General features: G+C 33.3%; 1 protein-coding gene across 2 annotated transcripts in view; it reads left to right on the forward strand.

Moving 5' to 3' along the window:
- The window catches only part of LOC130448789 (sushi, von Willebrand factor type A, EGF and pentraxin domain-containing protein 1), a 61,714-nt gene that overhangs the window by 35,736 nt on the left and 3,977 nt on the right, over nt 1-22,001 (forward strand). Inside the window, exons 20-34 of one of the 2 annotated variants that reach the window (XM_056786299.1) lie at nt 1,879-2,088; nt 2,151-2,358; nt 3,716-4,095; nt 9,012-9,177; nt 9,228-9,479; nt 9,534-9,849; nt 11,833-12,058; nt 12,636-12,848; nt 12,915-13,200; nt 15,334-15,402; nt 16,909-17,099; nt 17,219-17,392; nt 17,451-17,914; nt 19,838-20,187; nt 20,252-20,577. In XM_056786299.1, the coding sequence (XP_056642277.1) occupies nt 1,879-2,088; nt 2,151-2,358; nt 3,716-4,095; nt 9,012-9,177; nt 9,228-9,479; nt 9,534-9,849; nt 11,833-12,058; nt 12,636-12,848; nt 12,915-13,200; nt 15,334-15,402; nt 16,909-17,099; nt 17,219-17,392; nt 17,451-17,914; nt 19,838-20,187; nt 20,252-20,577 (3,831 nt within the window). The remainder of the gene's footprint in view (nt 1-1,878; nt 2,089-2,150; nt 2,359-3,715; nt 4,096-9,011; nt 9,178-9,227; nt 9,480-9,533; nt 9,850-11,832; nt 12,059-12,635; nt 12,849-12,914; nt 13,201-15,333; nt 15,403-16,908; nt 17,100-17,218; nt 17,393-17,450; nt 17,915-19,837; nt 20,188-20,251; nt 20,578-22,001) is intronic. The other variant, XM_056786300.1, reaches the window with a different exon arrangement.

A 22,001-nucleotide genomic window follows, 5' to 3' on the forward strand; every position in this document is an offset into this window, starting at 1 on the left:
TGGGGCGCGTAAGCTCATTTCATCGCAGTGTTGCCAGAATTCAAGAATATCCCTCATTTTAAAAAATTTTTGGAATTAAAGGTTATGAAAAATTTGAGATTTTCATTAAGTGTTTAAAAGCAAGATATGAATTAAAATTCTAGATTCCCACCTTTTAAATCGTTATTTTCAATATCTTACGCCATTTCATGGAAGTTTTTTTTGTTTTTGTTTCGCCTCGTTTGTATCAATTCAACATACAATATAATTGTTTTTTTTTTTGTTCTATTTTACATATTTTTACGTGCTTGAATTAAATTTTCATCTAATTTTGTTCAAAAATCAAAAAATTTTCAATATTTTTCCAAAAATCTCAATCATCATTTGATCTGGTATCATATTATCAATATTTATTTCCATTATCTAACTTTACGGCGTATTTAATCACGTGACACTGATGACGAGGCCATTGTTGCCAGCATTTAAGAATATCCTTCATTTTAAAATATATTTGTGTGTTTGTTAGCAAGATATGAATTAAAATTCTCTAAATTTCTACATTTTGAATCTATATCTTTGATATCTTTCTTTTTTCGCCCTTATAGATTAGATTTTCCGCCATTTATTTCAAATTAACTAACTCATAATTGGCTCATAGACATATTTTTTCAATTTTCTTCTATAGACAGTGAAAATTATTGATTATCACAAATTATTGTTTCGCCTCGTTTCTATTTATTCATCGTACAGTTTAATTATTTTTTTTTTTTGGTTCTATTTTACATATTTTTACGTGTTTCAATTAAATTTTCATCTAATTTTATTATTTTATACCTATTTATTTCAAAAATCAAAAAATTTTGAATATTTATCCAAAAATCTCAGTCATCATTTGATCTGGTATCATATTATCAATATTTATTTCCATTATCTAACTTCACCGCGTATTTAATCACGTGACACTGATGACGAGGCCATTGTTGCCAGTATTTAAGAATATCCCTCATTTTAAAATATATTTGTGTGTTTGTTAGCAAGATATGAATTAAAATTCTCTACATTTCTACATTTTGAATCTATATCTTTGATATCTTTCTTTTTTCGCCCTTATAGATTAGATTTTCCGCCATTTATTTCAAATTAACTAACTCATAATTGGCTCATAGACATATTTTTTCAATTTTCTTCAATAGACAGTGAAAATTATTGATTATCACAAATTATTGTTTCGCCTCGTTTCTATTTATTCATCGTACAGTTTAATTATTTTTTTTTTTGGTTCTATTTTACATATTTTTACGTGTTTCGATTAAATTTTCATCTAATTTTATTATTTTATACATATTTGTTTCAAAAATAAAAAAATTTTCAATATTTATCCAAAAATCTCAGTCATCATTTGATCTGGTATCATATTATCAATATTTATTTCCATTATCTAACTTCACCGCGAATTTAATCACGTGATACTGATGATGAGGCCATTTTTCATAACAGCTGATCGGCTTGAGTGCCAAAGTTTATTTCATTACATTGTTGCCAGAATTGAAAAATTTTATGAAAGTGAAAGATTTTTTTCAAATGTGGAATGATTTGAATTCAGACTTGGCCACGTTGTAATTTTTGTTGGCAGGTAACAATTATAAAAGCTAATACTAAACACTTTACTGTGTACTAACGAAATTTGATAGTTCAATACAGGGTGTTTCATAACATCTATACCATTAAATTGTACAAATAGAAATCGTTTAATTATATCGAAACTACTGGCAACGTTGTAATTCTGTTTCCGTCACAACTTTTATTTCTTTGGTATCACGATAAACCGGAAGTTATACTACCATGCGACGTTGTCATGTTGAATTTAATTTCGGAAACAATATTTATTTGATTTTATAGATTTTTGTTCATCCAAGCCTTGTCAAAACGGAGCCACTTGCACCGATTTAGTAGACGGTTTCTCTTGTAAATGTCGTCCAGGATTCGTAGGACTACAGTGCGAAGCCGAAATCGACGAATGTCTAAGCGATCCTTGTAATTCCGTCGGAACTGAAAGATGCGTCGATTTGGATAATAAATTTGTGTGCATGTGCCGTGAAGGATTCTCTGGTAATTGAAAATTATTAAAAAAAAAGAAATTGACAATTTGCAATAAATTTATATCTTGACAGGTACTTTTTGTGAAATCAACATGGACGACTGTCAATCGGATCCGTGTCTTAACGGAGGTTCATGCAGAGACGACGTCGGTTCTTATAAATGCGTTTGTAAGCCCGGATGGACTGGTACCAATTGCGAAACGGACATCGGCAGCTGTCAAACTAAACCTTGTCAAAACGATGCCAACTGCATCGATCTGTTTCAAGATTATTTCTGCGTGTAAGTACCTCTCTATTGAATATATTTTATCTATGAAGGCACTTTTTACGCGATTTCTTTGATTACCCCCGTATTACAAAAGTTTTTCCATGAAACGAGTGAAAAAACTACGAAATAACAAGATACAACTTTTTACTCAGCCCTGTAATAAAGAATAAATGCTTTTTATACGAAAAATTAGAAAAAATAACGGAAAACTAAAAAAGAACTCTTCAAGTACCCCCGTAATACTACAAATTGTACGTTTTATAATCGAAATATTAAAAAAAACCGAAAGAACTTTTTGTATACCCCCAGTGTAACAAAATTTGGGTTTTTTATGAAAAAACTAAAAAAAATTCAGGAGAATTTCTTATATCAATAATATTTGTTACTATTCCACTAAGTCTGGCAACTATGTGTTTATTACTGGCAACAACGCCTGAAATTATTAAATAGATTTAAGGAATTTTCTGTAATAGTCCAGTCAAAGTAGACACTTTTTGGGTTGAAAATAATGTTAGAAAATCTAAATTGGTGAAACTAGAAAACATCGATTTAAAGAATGGTCTAGTGGAACCGCAACAGTGAAGTCAAAGTTGGGATTAAAAATTTATTTAATATCCATAATTATCGAATAAATTTTGTTTGGGAACCTAAATTATCGTATTTTTTCCTATAAACTGCTTACTTTCAGTATATGTTTCCTCAATTTTATCTACTTGGAATCTGATTTTAATAATTATTATAAATAAAAAAAATAATAACTGCACTTCTTGAATAATACTTTTTTCTAGTTAAAATCTGTAAACCAGTTTATTATTCAACAGAATCAATCGGTTTGTAATAAAAATTTCATTAATAAATCGTAATATATATCAAATAATGAATTCCACATCACTATTAAATAAAAAATTTTAAAAAGTCTAAATTCAAAAATTAACCACAATTTAACTGTACTATAACTTGAATCGTATAGACGCGCGCAATTCGTTTCCAATTCGACATTCCTACAAATCAGTGTTGCCAGATTTTTGTGAAGATCACCTATCTACTGTGAATGAAATTAAATTTGAAACAAATATTTTGACGAACGACAAATGACGTTTCATATTTTGTTCTTTAAAAAATATTTTGTTTTGCGGTTTCTTATTGTTTCGAACTAGATTTTCGTCACTCAGTTTAAAGGAATTCGTCAAAAAAATTTGGCAACACTGACTTGTTGGAGAGTATGGTCAGGGTCAACTTAGCGAACGTCTAGACGATTTCAATTTATAGTACAGTTAAATTCGTCAATTTATTGAACTTTATTTTTGTTAATTAGTGATTTAATACAATAAGGCAACTAATATTAATCTGTATGATATTATACTTTCAGTTGTCCTTCCGGTACCGACGGTAAACAATGCGAAACTGCGCCGGAAAGATGCATTGGCAACCCTTGTATGCACGGCGGTAAATGTCAAGATTTCGGTTCCGGTTTGAATTGCTCTTGCAGCGACAATTTCAGCGGCATCGGCTGTCAATACGAATACGACGCCTGTCAAGCGAAAGCTTGTAAAAACGGAGCGACCTGCACCAACGAATTTCCCGGTTTCAGATGTATCTGTCCACCGGGATACACCGGGAAATTTTGCGAAGAAGATATCGTCGATTGCAAGGAAAATTCATGTCCTCCGAGCGCCACTTGTATAGATCTCACCGGAAAATTTTACTGCCAATGTCCGTTTAATCTTACGGGAGAGGACTGTAGAAAAAGTATGTATAGAATATTCCTATTGAAACATAACCTAACTATTTCAGCTTCGTAACATTTATATTTGTTTGCTTCTTCTTTTTTATCGAAAATACCACATGCTACTTGATATTTATAAAATTTCTTCTTTATTTTTGTTTGACGCATGCGTGGCACTTGACGTATAATGCAGTCACTGTTGTCAATAGGATTAGTACAATATTCTAGTCAGTTCATTATTTTTTTTTGGGTTTCTTGTCTACGTAAATCGGGGACGTGACACTAAATCGAGTTCTTTTTAATATTTTCTAAGAAAAATATGATAAAAGCGGAAGATTTTACAAGTTTTATTATCAAACCATATCACTGGATTACATTTTACCCTACTTCTAGATAGTTATCTGTCTCTAATGACCATTGACAGTTCGATTCCATAATAAACAGTCTCTAATGACCATTGACTGTTAGACTTCATAATAAACAGTCTTTAATGACAATTGACGGTTTGTGATCATTAAAAACTGTTTCTAATGACAAATGACATTAGTTTTTTGTAAAAGACAGTTTCAAGAGACAAATATGATGATTTCTCATCATCAAAGACAGTTTTTTCTCTTAATAGACATTTTTTAATGATAATTGACGGTTTCTCATCATCAAAGACAGTTTTTTCTCTTAATAAACAGTCTCTAATGACAATTGACAGTTCGTTTCCATAATAGACACTCTCTAATGACCATTGACAGTTCGATTCCATAATAAACAGTCTCTAATGACCATTGACTGTTCCACTTCATAATAAACAGTCTTTAATGACAATTGACAGTTTCTGATCATTAAAAACTGTTTCTAATGACAAATGACATTAGTTTTTTGTAAAAGACAGTTTCTAGAGACAAATATGATGATTTCTCATCATCAAAGACAGTTTTTTCTCTTAATAGACATTTTTTAATGATAATTGACGGTTTCTCATCATCAAAGAAATTTTTTTCTCTTAATAAACAGTCTCTAATGACAAATGACAGTTCATTTCCATAATAGGCACTCTCTAATGGCAATTGACAGTTCGATTCCACAATAAACAGTCTCTAATGACCATTGACTGTTAGACTTCATAATAAACAGTCTTTAATGACAATTGACGGTTTGTGATCATTAAAAACTGTTTCTAATGACAAATGACATTAGTTTTTTGTAAAAGACAGTTTCAAGAGACAAATATGATGATTTCTCATCATCAAAGACAGTTTTTTCTCTTAATAGACATTTTTTAATGATAATTGACGGTTTCTCATCATCAAAGACAGTTTTTTCTCTTAATAAACAGTCTCTAATGACAATTGACAGTTCGTTTCCATAATAGACACTCTCTAATGACCATTGACAGTTCGATTCCATAATAAACAGTCTCTAATGACCATTGACTGTTCCACTTCATAATAAACAGTCTTTAATGACAATTGACAGTTTCTGATCATTAAAAACTGTTTCTAATGACAAATGACATTAGTTTTTTGTAAAAGACAGTTTCTAGAGACAAATATGATGATTTCTCATCATCAAAGACAGTTTTTTCTCTTAATAGACATTTTTTAATGATAATTGACGGTTTCTCATCATCAAAGACAGTTTTTTCTCTTAATAAACAGTCTCTAATGACAATTGACAGTTCGTTTCCATAATAGACACTCTCTAATGATCATTGACAGTTCGATTCCATAATAAACAGTCTCTAATGACAATTGACAGTTTCTGATCATTAAAAACTGTTTCTAATGACAAATGACATTAGTTTTTTGTGAAAGACAGTTTCTAGAGACAAATATGATGATTTCTCATCATCAAAGACAGTTTTTTCTCTTAATAAACAGTCTCTAATGACAATTGACAGTTCGTTTCCATAATAGACACTCTCTAATGATCATTGACAGTTCGATTCCATAATAAACAGTCTCTAATGACAATTGACAGTTTCTGATCATTAAAAACTGTTTCTAATGACAAATGACATTAGTTTTTTGTGAAAGACAGTTTCTAGAGACAAATATGATGATTTCTCATCATCAAAGACAGTTTTTTCTCTTAATAGACATTTTTTAATGATAATTGACGGTTTCTCATCATCAAAGACAGTTTTTTCTCTTAATAAACAGTCTCTAATGACAATTGACAGTTCGTTTCCATAATAGACACTCTCTAATGATCATTGACAGTTCGATTCCATAATAAACAGTCTCTAATGACCATTGACTGTTCGACTTCATAATAAACAGTCTTTATTGACAATTGACAGTTTCTGATCATTAAAAACTGTTTCTAATGACAAATGACATTAGTTTTTTGTAAAAGACAGTTTCTAGAGACAAATATGATGATTTCTCATCATCAAAGACAGTTTTTTCTCTTAATAGACATTTTTTAATGATAATTGACGGTTTCTCATCATCAAAGACAGTTTTTTCTCTTAATAAACAGTCTCTAATGACAATTGTCAGTTCGTTTCCATAATAGACACTCTCTAATGATCATTGACAGTTCGATTCCATAATAAACAGTCTTTAATGACAATTGACGGTTTGTGATCATTAAAAACTGTTTCTAATGACAAATGACATTAGTTTTTTGTAAAAGACAGTTTCTAGAGACAAATATGATGATTTCTCATCATCAAAGACAGTTTTTTCTCTTAATAAACAGTCTCTAATGACAATTGACAGTTCGTTTCCATAATAGACACTCTCTAATGATCATTGACAGTTCGATTCCATAATAAACAGTCTCTAATGACAATTGACAGTTTCTGATCATTAAAAACTGTTTCTAATGACAAATGACATTAGTTTTTTGTGAAAGACAGTTTCTAGAGACAAATATGATGATTTCTCATCATCAAAGACAGTTTTTTCTCTTAATAGACATTTTTTAATGATAATTGACGGTTTCTCATCATCAAAGACAGTTTTTTCTCTTAATAAACAGTCTCTAATGACAATTGACAGTTCGTTTCCATAATAGACACTCTCTAATGATCATTGACAGTTCGATTCCATAATAAACAGTCTCTAATGACCATTGACTGTTCGACTTCATAATAAACAGTCTTTATTGACAATTGACAGTTTCTGATCATTAAAAACTGTTTCTAATGACAAATGACATTAGTTTTTTGTAAAAGACAGTTTCTAGAGACAAATATGATGATTTCTCATCATCAAAGACAGTTTTTTCTCTTAATAGACATTTTTTAATGATAATTGACGGTTTCTCATCATCAAAGACAGTTTTTTCTCTTAATAAACAGTCTCTAATGACAATTGACAGTTCGTTTCCATAATAGACACTCTCTAATGATCATTGACAGTTCGATTCCATAATAAACAGTCTCTAATGACCATTGACTGTTCCACTTCATAATAAACAGTCTTTAATGACAATTGACGGTTTGTGATCATTAAAAACTGTTTCTAATGACAAATGACATTAGTTTTTTGTAAAAGACAGTTTCTAGAGACAAATATGATGATTTCTCATCATCAAAGACAGTTTTTTCTCTTAATAGACATTTTTTAATGATAATTGACGGTTTCTCATCATCAAAGACAGTTTTTTCTCTTAATAAACAGTCTCTAATGACAATTGACAGTTCGTTTCCATAATAGACACTCTCTAATGATCATTGACAGTTCGATTCCATAATAAACAGTCTCTAATGACCATTGACTGTTCGACTTCATAATAAACAGTCTTTATTGACAATTGACAGTTTCTGATCATTAAAAACTGTTTCTAATGACAAATGACATTAGTTTTTTGTAAAAGACAGTTTCTAGAGACAAATATGATGATTTCTCATCATCAAAGACAGTTTTTTCTCTTAATAGACATTTTTTAATGATAATTGACGGTTTCTCATCATCAAAGACAGTTTTTTCTCTTAATAAACAGTCTCTAATGACAATTGACAGTTCGTTTCCATAATAGACACTCTCTAATGATCATTGACAGTTCGATTCCATAATAAACAGTCTCTAATGACCATTGACTGTTCCACTTCATAATAAACAGTCTTTAATGACAATTGACGGTTTGTGATCATTAAAAACTGTTTCTAATGACAAATGACATTAGTTTTTTGTAAAAGACAGTTTCTAGAGACAAATATGATGATTTCTCATCATCAAAGACAGTTTTTTCTCTTAATAGACATTTTTTAATGATAATTGACGGTTTCTCATCATCAAAGACAGTTTTTTCTCTTAATAAACAGTCTCTAATGACAATTGACAGTTCGTTTCCATAATAGACACTCTCTAATGACCATTGACAGTTCGATTCCATAATAAACAGTCTCTAATGACAATTGACTGTTAGACTTCATAATAAACAGTCTTTAATGACAATTGACGGTTTCTGATCATTAAAAACTGTTTCTAATGACAAATGACATTAGTTTTTTGTAAAAGACAGTTTCTAGAGACAAATATGATGATTTCTCATCATCAAAGACAGTTTTTTCTCTTTTAATGACAATTGACGGTTTCTCATCATCAAAGAAATTTTTTTCTCTTAATAAACAGTCTCTAATGACAAATGACAGTTCATTTCCATAATAGGCACTCCCTAATGGCAATTGACAGTTCGATTCCACAATAGACAGTCTCTAATGACAATTGACAGTTCGATTCCACAATAGACAGTCTCTAATGACAATTGACAGTTCGATCTCATAATAAACAGTTTCTAATGGCAAATGACGGTTTCTCTAACGACATATGACGTTTAAAGACAGTCTTAAAAGACAAATAATGGTTTGTTTTCGTAAAAGACAGTTTCTAACGACAATTGGCATGTCGATTTTTATTCAGAATATTGAATAAAAATTTACAAGACAACTTTTCGACATAAAGAAAATTTATAAAGTTCAACCATTTTGCAGCAATATCAGTCGATTACGACCTCTACTTCAGCGACGCCACTCGTAGTTCCGCTTCCCAAATCATACCGTTCTACACAGGCGCTAAATCGAGTCTAACCATCGCCATGTGGGTCCAATTCACCCAAAAAGATGAAAACGGAATATTTTTCACGTTGTACAGCGTTTCGTAAGTCCGTTTACCTCTTTTTTTTCCAATTTAATCGATGTAATTTTCAGAGATAAACACGTAGCGGTAAACAGAAGACCGATCATCCAAGCCCATTCGAACGGAGTCCAAATATCAATTTTCCCCGATTTGCAGGACGTTTATTTGAGTTATCGCGATTACACGACGATCAACGACGCCCAATGGCATCACATAGCGATAGTATGGGACGGCGAGAACGGCGGCGAGCTCAAATTGATCACCGAAGGTCTGATCGCCAGTAAAGTTAAAGGTTACGGCAGCGGCAGGAAATTACCCGAGCAGTGAGTCGAAATCAAATCAATTTTTAATCGATTCCATCCGAATAATTATTTCAGTGCTTGGGTTACTTTGGGCAAACCCCAAACCGGGAATCCGAAGGCTTACACCGAATCCGGTTTCCAGGGGCACCTCACCAAGGTCCAGATATGGGGAAGGGCGCTCGATGTTACCAACGAAGTACAAAAACAAGTGAGAGATTGTAGAACCGAACCGGTCATATACAGAGGATTGATTCTAACTTGGGCGGGATACGAGGATACGGTTGGAGGAGTGGAAAGGGTAGTACCGTCTCATTGCGGACAACGGAATTGTCCGCCGGGATATAAGGGATCGAAATGTCAGGAGTTGGAAGTCGATAAAATACCACCGAAGGTAAATTCTTTTACTATTTTCTGTTGTACTAGTTTTTTTTGGTTATTTCGATGTTTTTATTCACTGCATCATTTCATAACAGACACTTTCTAATGACAAAACGGTTTATCTTTTCGTAAATGACAGTTTCTATTGACAATTGACAGTTTGTGTCTTTAAAAACCGTTTCAAATGTCAAATTAGGATTTCTAATCATTAAAGACAGTTTCTAACGATGGATTCTTTTCGTAAATGACAGTTTCTATTGACAATTGACAGTTTGTATCTTTAAAAACCGTTTCAAATGTCAAATGACGATTTCTAATCATCAAAGGCAGTTTTTAACGATGGATTCTTTTCGTAAATGACAGTTTCTATTGACAATTGACAGTTTCTATTTTTAAAAACCGTTTCAAATGTCAAATTAGGATTTCTAATCATTAAAGACAGTTTCTAACGATGGATTCTTTTCGTAAATGACAGTTTATATTGACAATTGACAGTTTGTATCTTTAAAAACCGTTTCAAATGTCAAATGACGATTTCTAATCATCAAAGGCAGTTTTTAACGATGGATTCTTTTCGTAAATGACAGTTTCTATTGACAATTGACAGTTTCTATTTTTAAAAACCGTTTCAAATGTCAAATGACGATTTCTAATCATCAAAGGCAGTTTTTAACGATAGATTCTTTTCGTACATGACAGTTTCTATTGACAATTGACAGTTTGTATCTTTAAAAACCGTTTCAAATGTCAAATGACGATTTCTAATCATCAAAGGCAGTTTTTAACGATAGATTCTTTTCGTACATGACAGTTTCTATTGACAATTGACAGTTTCTATTTTTAAAAACCGTTTCAAATGTCAAATGACGATTTCTAATCATCAAAGGCAGTTTTTAACGATAGATTCTTTTCGTAAATGACAGTTTATATTGACAATTGACAGTTTGTATCTTTAAAAACCGTTTCAAATGTCAAATGACGATTTCTAATCATCAAAGGCAGTTTTTAACGATGGATTCTTTTCGTAAATGACAGTTTCTATTGACAATTGACAGTTTCTATTTTTAAAAACCGTTTCAAATGTCAAATGACGATTTCTAATCATCAAAGGCAGTTTTTAACGATAGATTCTTTTCGTACATGACAGTTTCTATTGACAATTGACAGTTTGTATCTTTAAAAACCGTTTCAAATGTCAAATGACGATTTCTAATCATCAAAGGCAGTTTTTAACGATAGATTCTTTTCGTACATGACAGTTTCTATTGACAATTGACAGTTTGTATCTTTAAAAACCGTTTCAAATGTCAAATGACGATTTCTAATCATCAAAGGCAGTTTTTAACGATAGATTCTTTTCGTACATGACAGTTTCTATTGACAATTGACAGTTTCTATTTTTAAAAACCGTTTCAAATGTCAAATGACGATTTCTAATCATCAAAGGCAGTTTTTAACGATAGATTCTTTTCGTAAATGACAGTTTATATTGACAATTGACAGTTTGTATCTTTAAAAACCGTTTCAAATGTCAAATGACGATTTCTAATCATCAAAGGCAGTTTTTAACGATGGATTCTTTTCGTAAATGACAGTTTCTATTGACAATTGACAGTTTCTATTTTTAAAAACCGTTTCAAATGTCAAATGACGATTTCTAATCATCAAAGGCAGTTTTTAACGATAGATTCTTTTCGTACATGACAGTTTCTATTGACAATTGACAGTTTGTATCTTTAAAAACCGTTTCAAATGTCAAATGACGATTTCTTATCATCACAGACAGACAATTGACGGATTATATCATTTTTTACCCTTCTCTTTCTCTCTATTCCCCTTTTTTAGTTTTGGTTTTCCTATTTTTCCTTTTTCTTTGATTCTTTATCTGATTTTTCCCTTTAGATCCTTTCATTGTAATCTCTTTCTTTGATTATCTTCCAAGTTCCTCATTTTTCGTTTCTCTTTCGTTTCTTTTATTCCTTTTTCTTCCTTCCAGGTGGAATATTGTCCTGGAGATCTTTGGATAATCACGAAAAATGGATCGGCCATCGTTGTATGGGACGAACCCCATTTTTCAGATAACGCAGAAGTAACGAATATCCAAGAAAATAACGGACACCGACCCGGACAAACTCTCTTGTGGGGAGTATATCAAATTGCCTACGTGGCATCAGACGCTGCAGGAAATACGGCCGTTTGTTCATTCAGAGTATCGGTTTTATGTAAGTTGAAAATTTATTTGAGAATATTTGATAATTATTTCACCCGAAAGTACGTAGATTCGTAAAAGTCTCTATTAAATCGTGACATTGATGAAAATTTATAAAACTTGGCAACGCTGTAAACGATTCCATCGATATGAAATACGACAGTAAACTAAAGAAATATTTCCATAAAAAAAATGTACAATTTTTGGAAAATTGGTTTCAAAATGGATGTTTTGCAACTTTTTTTTTCATAAATGTCAAAAAAAGACTGCAATATGACAGATCGTTTGACAGTTAGTCGTCTTAACCTAAAAAAAAAAACACACTGCAAGTAAAATCTTTCGCCAAATCTATTCGCCGACACTTTTTTGCTTAGTTCATTCAATAATCATTGTTTATACGTGAATGATTTTGAAAAATTTTCGAAATACGACACACTCCCTTAAAGATTTATCCGTTGTTGCCAAGAATCGCTATTTTACGTAAAATATTGGAAATATATCCCGTGTTGCCGCGATTTACTATATTTCGTACATTATTGGAATATCGTGAATTAATTTGATTGAATTTTACGATAATTTGACAATTTCAGCTGATTTTTGTCCCGAACTTCCGGATCCAGTTGGCGGTATGCAACTGTGCAAAGATTGGGGCGCCGGGGGTCAATTCAAAACGTGCGAAATCGGTTGTCAGCCAGGTTTGAGATTCTCGCAACAAATCCCACAATTCTACAGCTGCGGTTTGGAAGGTTTCTGGAGACCGACCAAAGACCCGTTACTCCCGCTCGTCTATCCCGCTTGTTCCGGTAAATAAAATTGAAAAATAATCGGTCCGATTATAAATTTAACGATATATTTTGAAAAATTTCCAGCCGCCAAGCCCGCTCAAAGGGTATTCCGCATCGAAATGTTATTCCCCAGCTCGGTATTGTGCAACGAAGCCGGACAAGGGGTGTTGAAACAAAAAGTACGGAACGCGGTGAATTCCTTGAATAGGGATTGGAATTTCTGTTCGTTTTCCGTTGATGGTACCAGGGAATGCAAGGAACTGAATATCGACGTGAAATGCGATCACAGGACAAACAGGCAGACCAGGCAAGTTAACGAAGAAGAAGACGGAGGGACTTACGTTGTGAAAACTGACGTACCAGTGGAAAAGTGAGTAATTTGATGAAATTCTACTTTTTTTTTCAATTAAAATCAAAGCATACGTTTAGATAATCTATTTCCATTCAATTATGTATTACGTATAAATATTTTTCTCAGTGTATATTCATTATTTGATTATTAATTTTTTTTTCTTTATTTATTATTCTAAATTGCACAATATGGCAACATAGTATTTCATTATAACGTCTGACTCACTACCTACTCCTGATTAGTAATCGATATCCAGTGTTGCCGGACTTTTTAACTTTTAAGTGTCAAAAATTTTTTAAATATATGGCAATTGCAACAATTAAATAACAAAATTAAGTTTTTTATCAAAAAATAATGACATTTATAAATTTCTAAAAGTAAAATTTTGTACTAAAAACGATAAAAAAGATTTTATTTATAATTGTATATAATGGCGTACTTTAAATGGCGTTTGATATCCTGTTTTTATTTAAATTATCGGTAAAATTGTGAAAATTATTGCCAAAGATACGATTTTGTTTAAAAATCTTCGAAATTCTAAAAAAGTTTTTCAGCAGTACCAATTTCGATGCAAAACTACTTCACCTTGAAGAAAATCGTTCAATTCTGGCAACAACGTTCTAATAGTCTCGCAATCAGTAGTTACAGCAGTGTTGCCAGATCTTTTTGACGACTATCATTCGATTGAGTGATAAAAATATTTCATATGCTTCAAAAAATAATGAAAAGTACAAGGAAACACTAAAAAAAAATAATAATATGAAAATTTTTTCATAAAAATGAGCATACGATTTTGTCTCCAAATCCTTATAAAAACCTTCAATATCTTCAGAAGTAGAAATTTTAGTTAATAAATAATTTATATTGTCGAAAGTTCTTCAATTCTGGCAACACTGTCTTACAGTTTTGCGACCGTTATATTCAGAAATGTTGCCACACTTTATTTGACCATTTTCTTTCAAGAAATAAGATTTTTTATATGCTTCAAAAAATAGTGGAAAATACAACTAAAAATATAATATATGTTTTAATAAAAATGGCAACAGAACTATTAAAAATCATATTTTAACTGCTGACGAAAATGTATAAAGGAAATGACGTTTGATATTTTTTTCTAAATTTATGAAAATCTTCCAAACCCGGCAATGCTGTTTTATAATTTTGCGACCAATATCCACAACAGTGGTGTTGCCAGACTTTTAGACAATTTTCCTTCGATTAAATAACAAGAATCTTTTATATTTTGAAATAATAATGGAAAGTATAACAAAATATTTTACAAAAAAAAGTATGAACGTAAACAAAATTGCTGATAAAACCTTCTAAATAAACAATTTTGCCTGAAAATCCTTCAAATTTATATAAAAATAATTAATCCCTAAGTAGTACAAATTTTAATTCAAATTCCTTTATATCGAAGAAAATTGATCAATTCGGGCAACACTGTGATGTGTATTTCATGTTTGTACAAAATCGTAAGACTAAAAATATTTCAAACCATTTAAATAACAAAGATCGAGTCAAGCAGCAATAAAACTGAGAATACGTTCATTTAATACTAAAATATGAGATAATGTATTTTAAAAACTATTTAGCACTTACATTTTTTACAAAAATAGTTTGAATTAACAGTCCACCATCAACTTGTTTTCTCTCAAAAACTTACGAATCTTCGAATCACTTGATAAAAACTTAAGATACCCTGGCACAGTTTTTCTGTACTCTCTTTTAAACAATAATAAATACATTTTATTACCTTTCACAGTAATTAATCACACAAATTAGTAACGATAAGAACAATCAACTTTCACACATTCACTTTAATAATAATATTTACATCATCGACGCCATGTCTACCAACTTTTTAAATATAATTTCCCCTTTTACAATTCAACTTACACTTCAGATATATAGATTTAGTTCGATGGTTGCAATTGTCATTACAAATTTAAAAATAACCTTAACCTAAAAGTTGTTTATGAATCAAAACTATTAAACGAAGTCTAAATGTATGCAAAGTTTATAGCATGTAAAAGTTTTACTCATTTGCATTATGTCACATCACTATAGTATTTATTGCATGGCTTTTATAGTTTAATTAGAAAATAGTTTAGTTGAATGTGTAGTAGTAGCATCTTCATATTATTGTAGAACCTCCCGACAAGGAAGACAATCATCCAGCGACACGTACAACTTAGAAATTTCATTCCCGGCAATAAAGTAAGCATGTCGTAATTTATTTAGTCTCTTTTTAGATCTTTCTTGAGTAGTAAAAATGAAAATAAAAAAATTATTATACAGATGAATATCGTTGCCTAATCGTTTTTATTATCAAAACTTTTTATTCGTATCATCATTTACACGCCGCTTACCATAAGCACCGAATTCGCACTATTAAAGGTTTTTTTATATATACCGGATGTCCCGATAAGAACTCTAAAACTTAGTGAAAAATTTGGAGTAAAAAAGTATCATTAAAAGATGTTCATTTATTTCATATATATACCAGATGTCCCAATGAGAATTAAACATTTAGTGGAATACCTGGCGTGAAAATTTTTGATGAAAAATATTAATATTGGTGGAATATCTGGTGTAAAAAAGTATCGACGAAAGATGTAAATTCCTTTAATGTATACCGGATGTCCCAATAAAAATTATAACACTTAGTGAAATATCTGCCAAGTGCTGCTTTGCTGTCCAATTCTTTTATATATATACCGGATGTCCCAAAGAGATTTAGAACATTTAGTGGAATATCTGGCGTGAAAATTTTTGATGAAAAATATTAATATTGGTGGAATATCTGGTGTAAAAAAGTATCGACGAAAGATGTAAATTCCTTTAATGTATACCGGATGTCCCAATAAAAATTATAACACTTAGTGAAATATCTGCCAAGTGCTGCTTTGCTGTCCAATTCTTTTATATATATACCGGATGTCCCAAAGAGATTTAGAACATTTAGTGGAATATCTGGCGTGAAAATTTTTGATGAAAAATATTAATATTGGTGGAATATCTGGTGTAAAAAAGTATCGACGAAAGATGTAAATTCCTTTAATGTATACCGGATGTCCCAATAAAAATTATAACACTTAGTGAAATATCTGCCAAGTGCTGCTTTGCTGTCCAATTCTTTTATATATATACCGGATGTCCCAAAGAGATTTAGAACATTTAGTGGAATATCTGGCGAGAAAATTTTTGATGAAAAATATTAATATTGGTGGAATATCTGGTGTAAAAAAGTATCGACGAAAGATGTAAATTCCTTTAATGTATACCGGATGTCCCAATAAAAATTATAACACTTAGTGAAATATCTGCCAAGTGCTGCTTTGCTGTCCAATTCTTTTATATATATACCGGATGTCCCAAAGAGATTTAGAACATTTAGTGGAATATCTGGCGTGAAAATTTTTGATGAAAAATATTAATATTGGTGGAATATCTGGTGTAAAAAGGTATCGACGAAAGATGTAAATTTCTTTAATGTATACCGGATGTCCCAATAAAAATTATAACACTTAGTGAAATATCTGCCAAGTGCTGCTTTGCTGTCCAATTCTTTTATATATACCGGATGTCCCAAAGAGATTTAGAACATTTAGTGGAATATCTGGCGTGAAATGTATACCTTCACATATCCGTATGTAGGGTTTTCTTTTGAGTAGATGAATTTTGATTGTTATTGTGTTATTCCATGTTCGACTCACATTTTAGTGATCCTGTTGTTAACGTTAACACGAACGAAAGAAGGAACGTGAAGGAACTGCTGGAGAAATTGATATTAGAAGAGGATCAGTTCGATGTAGGGGATATACTGCCCAACACCGTTCCAGATCCATCTTCCCTTATATTAGAGTCCGATTACGCCTGTCCAGTCGGTCAAGTCGTCATGGATCCAGATTGCGGTAAATATATTTATAATAATAGTCACTTATCCACTTTTGTAAATTAAAAATTGTGAATATTTGTTCAAACTTACAGCTTCTTCTTCGTTTTTATCTTGGTCTCTAAATTTTTGTTTTAGTCCCATGCGCTATCGGTACTTACTACGATAAAGACACTAAGACATGTACACCGTGCGCCAAAGGGTACTACCAAAGCGAAACCGGACAAACCCAATGCATCCAATGCCCTCCTATCGCCGGTAGACCGGGCGTAACTATCGGCGTTGGCGCTCGAAGCGCCGCAGATTGTAAAGGTGATTTTTTAACAACGTTTTTTTGTTACGTATTTTATTTGCTCAATTATTTGTGCAGAACGTTGTCCCGCCGGTAAATTCTACGATCACGAAGCCGGCTTGTGCCGCAGTTGCGGCCACGGCTTCTATCAACCCAACGAAGGTTCCTTCGCCTGCGATATATGCGGCTTAGGTAAAACGACTAGAACCAACGAAGCGGTGTCGGTAAAAGAATGCAGAGACGAATGCGGCGACGGATTACAATTGGGAGTTGACGGAAAATGCGAACCGTGTCCGCGCGGTACCTACAGAACCAGAGGAATACAATCCGCTTGTCAGGCTTGTCCTATAGGTCACACGACACCCAAAACCGGAGCCGTAACAATAGAAGAATGTTCGTTGCCGGTTTGTTCGCCCGGTTCCTACTTGAACGGTACTTTGAACAGCTGCGAACCGTGCAAAAAAGGTTTTTACCAATCCGAGTACCAACAAACTACGTGTATACCTTGTCCGCCGAATACTAGCACCAAGGAACCAGCAGCGGTGAGTTAAGAAACTTTTTTTTTTGTTTATTCATTCTAACAACTACACTAATATTACGGTGTGCACTAACACTGCACTTTTTCCACATTTAATCAACTCAATAGGTTCGGTTATCCACCGATGGGTCCGGAACGAACCATTGAAGCACTTAACTTGAATCAAACTAAAATGAAACAGTTGGGATTTCTTCTTCTTTTACCAAACAATTAAATAGGCGCGAAATTCGGACTTTTAACCGGACACGGCCGTCTGAAACCCCATCTAAGACCCATGGGCATCACGGATGACTCGGAATACCGAGGGTGTATGAAGGAGGAGGAGGAAATCGCGGACCACGTCATCTGGAAGTGCCCAGCATTGACACGAGCGGGCTTCAAACTTTTGGGCAAGTCTCGTAGTTCAAAAGACTTAATCAAAAGTGTCTAAATAGCCTTTTCATCGGGTTTTGAGAGTTTTTAGTGGATCCATCTACTAAAAATGGTCATACAAGACACCATCTACATACTATAGACATCACGGATGATCCGGAATGCCGTTAGTGAATGAATAAAAACGAAACCGTGGATAATCCCACGAATTACCTAGTGGCGTTAACAAGTCGGAGCCAGAGAGTTTGTTTAGCTTTTTCATCGACTTTTGATAGGTTTTAGTGGATTTATCTGGAAGACTTTGTGCTCAACGGTCTTTGATCAACCGATTACGATCTTCTGGTCAAGTTTACGGTGTCTAAGAAGACATTGATGCCAGTGTAAGAGTAATTCCTCGTAGCCTTTGATAGTTTTGGTACTGGTGTCCCACTATGGAGACCAAGGAGCATCAAAAATACAGAAATTTCGTACTTCTCCAAATGACAACTTTGAGAAGCTATTTCGCAATAAAACTGGGAATTGCAAGGTCCAAAATTCAACAAATAATTTCACAAACCACACGGCGGTCGTTTTTGCATGTACATCAGCTGATTTTGACAATTAGTTAGATTGTTCAACCGGCAGATTATGCGCAAAAGGTATTTGTTCAACTTGTAACGGAAAAAATATTTTTGATTCGTAATAACTTGACTCTCGATCAACTTTACTAAAAAATTCTAAACTGATACATTCCAATGAGTAAAATATCCGGGAATCATCCTGGATAAAACATCCAGACAAGTCTTGTTGATGAGACTTGAGCTTAAAATGTAATAAAAGTCATTGAACCCATTGAACTGAACAAAAAACATCTCAGATAAAACTGAACAAGATTCACAGGCTAATCTGTCCGGATATCATACCACAACCTTAGAGACGCCGCTGAAATTGCCTCCCCTTCATCTTATAGTGAATAAAGAAGCATTTAGCGACGCCTACGGACTAATCCAGACACTAGAATTGAAGCTATGAAATCTGACAGGTCACTTAAGAATTCTAGAACCGTTAGAAAGCAGTGACCAAATGCGCAGTAATATGGACAAAGATTCCATTGGAAGTGGTAATTAATGACCGCCGTCATGGGTCACAACAAATTATCTGAGCTAGTCACGCGCCCTTGAACGTCCTGAAAGCTATTCAGTGCAAGTTCAAACTAGCGCGGTACTCTGAAGGCCACGACCTCATACTTAGGACCAGTGTCTTCCTCAAGAGATGGGAGTTTTACGAGAGAAACACTCTATGCGTCCAAGACAATCCAAAAGGTTCATTACCGTATCAGCGATGACCAGAAACTGGCGATCAGTCTTCTTAAAAGTGAAATATCCGCCTTAAGACGACGGTGATTGCAGATTTTGCGAGCAAGCTATGGATACAGCAGATTAACTCCTCTGCGAACGTCCTGCTCAAGGTTTAAGTACCTCGAAGGATTAGTACTAACACGAAAACCCCAGAAAAACTGCCTTCTTTAGGAGGAATCTACATATTTTAGATTATATGTTATTTTTTTTTTATTTAGTCTAGCAAATCGGCGTGTACTAATCCTTGCGAGACAAACGGCGAAGAAATGAATTGCGATCCGAACGCCTATTGTCTCCTCATACCCGAAACCAGCGAATTCAAATGCGAATGTAAACCAGGTTTCAACGGAACCGGCGAATACTGCTTCGATTTGTGCGACGGTTTCTGCGAAAACGAAGGCACTTGCGTCAAAGACATCACCGGTCAACCGTCTTGCAGATGTATAGGAAGTTTCACGGGAAAACACTGTAGAGAAAAATCCGAATTCGCTTATATAGTAGGCGGAATAGCCGCTTCCGTCATCCTGATCATCTTCGTCGTATTATTGATTTGGATGATCTGCGCAAGGTAACAATTTATCTCTTTTTATTTTTTGTTACGCGAATTTTATGGTGTTCGATTTTGTTTTCAGAGCGAGCAGAAGGAAAGAACCGAAGAAACTGCTCACCCCCGCTACGGATCAAAACGGATCTCAAGTCAATTTCTATTACGGCGCCCCGACGCCTTACGCCGAAAGCATAGCTCCCAGCCACCATTCGACTTACGCCCATTATTACGACGACGAAGAGGACGGATGGGAGATGCCGAATTTTTATAACGAAACTTATATGAAGGAAAGTTTACATAACGGGGTCAATGGAAAGATGAATAGTTTAGCGAGATCGAACGCCAGTATATACGGTACCAAGGACGATCTATACGATAGACTGAAACGGCACGCCTATAACGGTAAAAAAGGTAATGATAACAATGATAATAATTGAGTGATCAAAAAATATTTGATTTCAATTTTCATCCACCTTTTCACTCTTTCCGATCCTTTGCTACTATTTTCCCCTTTCTGTTGTCACCAAGTTTTCCTTTCCCTCTTTTGGACGTTCTACTCTTCACCTTTCAACTCTTTTGTTCCCTTTTGGTTCCCGTTTGAGCTTCGGAATTATGTGTTTCCAATTTTCATCCACCTTTTCACTCTTTCCGATCATTTGCTACTATTTTCCCCTTTCTGTTGTCACCAAGTTTTCCTTTCCCTCTTTTGGGCGTTCTACTCTTCACCTTTCAACTCTTTTGTTCCCTTTTGGTTCCCGTTTGAGCTTCGGAATTATGTGTTTCCAATTTTCATCCACCTTTTCACTCTTTCCGATCCTTTGCTACTATTTTTCCCTTTCTGTTGTCACCAAGTTTTCCTTTCCCTCTTTTGGACGTTCTACTCTTCACCTTTCAACTCTTTTGTTCCCTTTTAATTCCCGTTTGAGCTTCGGAATTATGTGTTTCCAATTTTCATCCACCTTTTCACTCTTTCCGATCCTTTGCTACTATTTTTCCCTTTCTATTGTCACCAAGTTTTCCTTTCCCACTTTTCTTGTGTCTTTTCCCTTCTGTCACTTTTCTTATTGGGCTTTTCGACGTTCTTTTCTCCATCTCCAACTGTTTGGTTCCTGTTAGACTTTCGGAATCATGTGTTTCCAATTTTCATCCACCTTTTCACTCTTTCCGATCCTTTGCTACTATTTTTCCCTTTCTGTTGACAACCAAGTTTTCCTTTCCCACTTTTCTTGTGTCTTTTCCCTTCTGTCACTTGTCTTATTCGGCTTTTCGGCGTTCTTCTCTTCATCTTTCAACTCTTTTGGTCCCTTTTGGTTCCTGTTTGATTATAGAATTTCAATTTTCATTATCCTTTTCACTCTTTCCGATCCTTTGCCTCTTCATTCGTTTCCTGTATTGTTTCCCCCTGATATATTGTAACCAAATTTTCCGTTTCTTCTTTTCTTGTGTCTTTTTGCTTTTTATTCGGCTTTTAGGCATTCTTCTCTTCATCTTTTAACTCTTTTGTTCCCTATTGGTTCCTGTTTGAGCTTTTCCATAATTACCTCTTCCCGTTTCCATTTTTCTACTCTGTGTCTTTTTGTTCTTTATAATTATTTCATTTCCATATATTAACGTTGTTGTATACTTTTATTTTTATGTCTTCGCCTATTTTTTCTTCTTAAAAATTGTTTTTTTTATCTCTATATCTATTTTTTCGTTTTCTAACAAAACGACTCAAAAGTGATCCCTCTTTTTTTCTCTATCCTTCCATTATTAAATCCTCCCCATGTTTTCTTTTCCAATTTACTATCATCATTTTGCATTTCTTGATATTTCCCTTCTCATATCTTCTATTG

The sequence above is a fragment of the Diorhabda sublineata genome, chromosome 9 (assembly GCF_026230105.1).
Source record: "Diorhabda sublineata isolate icDioSubl1.1 chromosome 9, icDioSubl1.1, whole genome shotgun sequence".
Lineage (NCBI taxonomy): Eukaryota > Metazoa > Arthropoda > Insecta > Coleoptera > Chrysomelidae > Diorhabda > Diorhabda sublineata.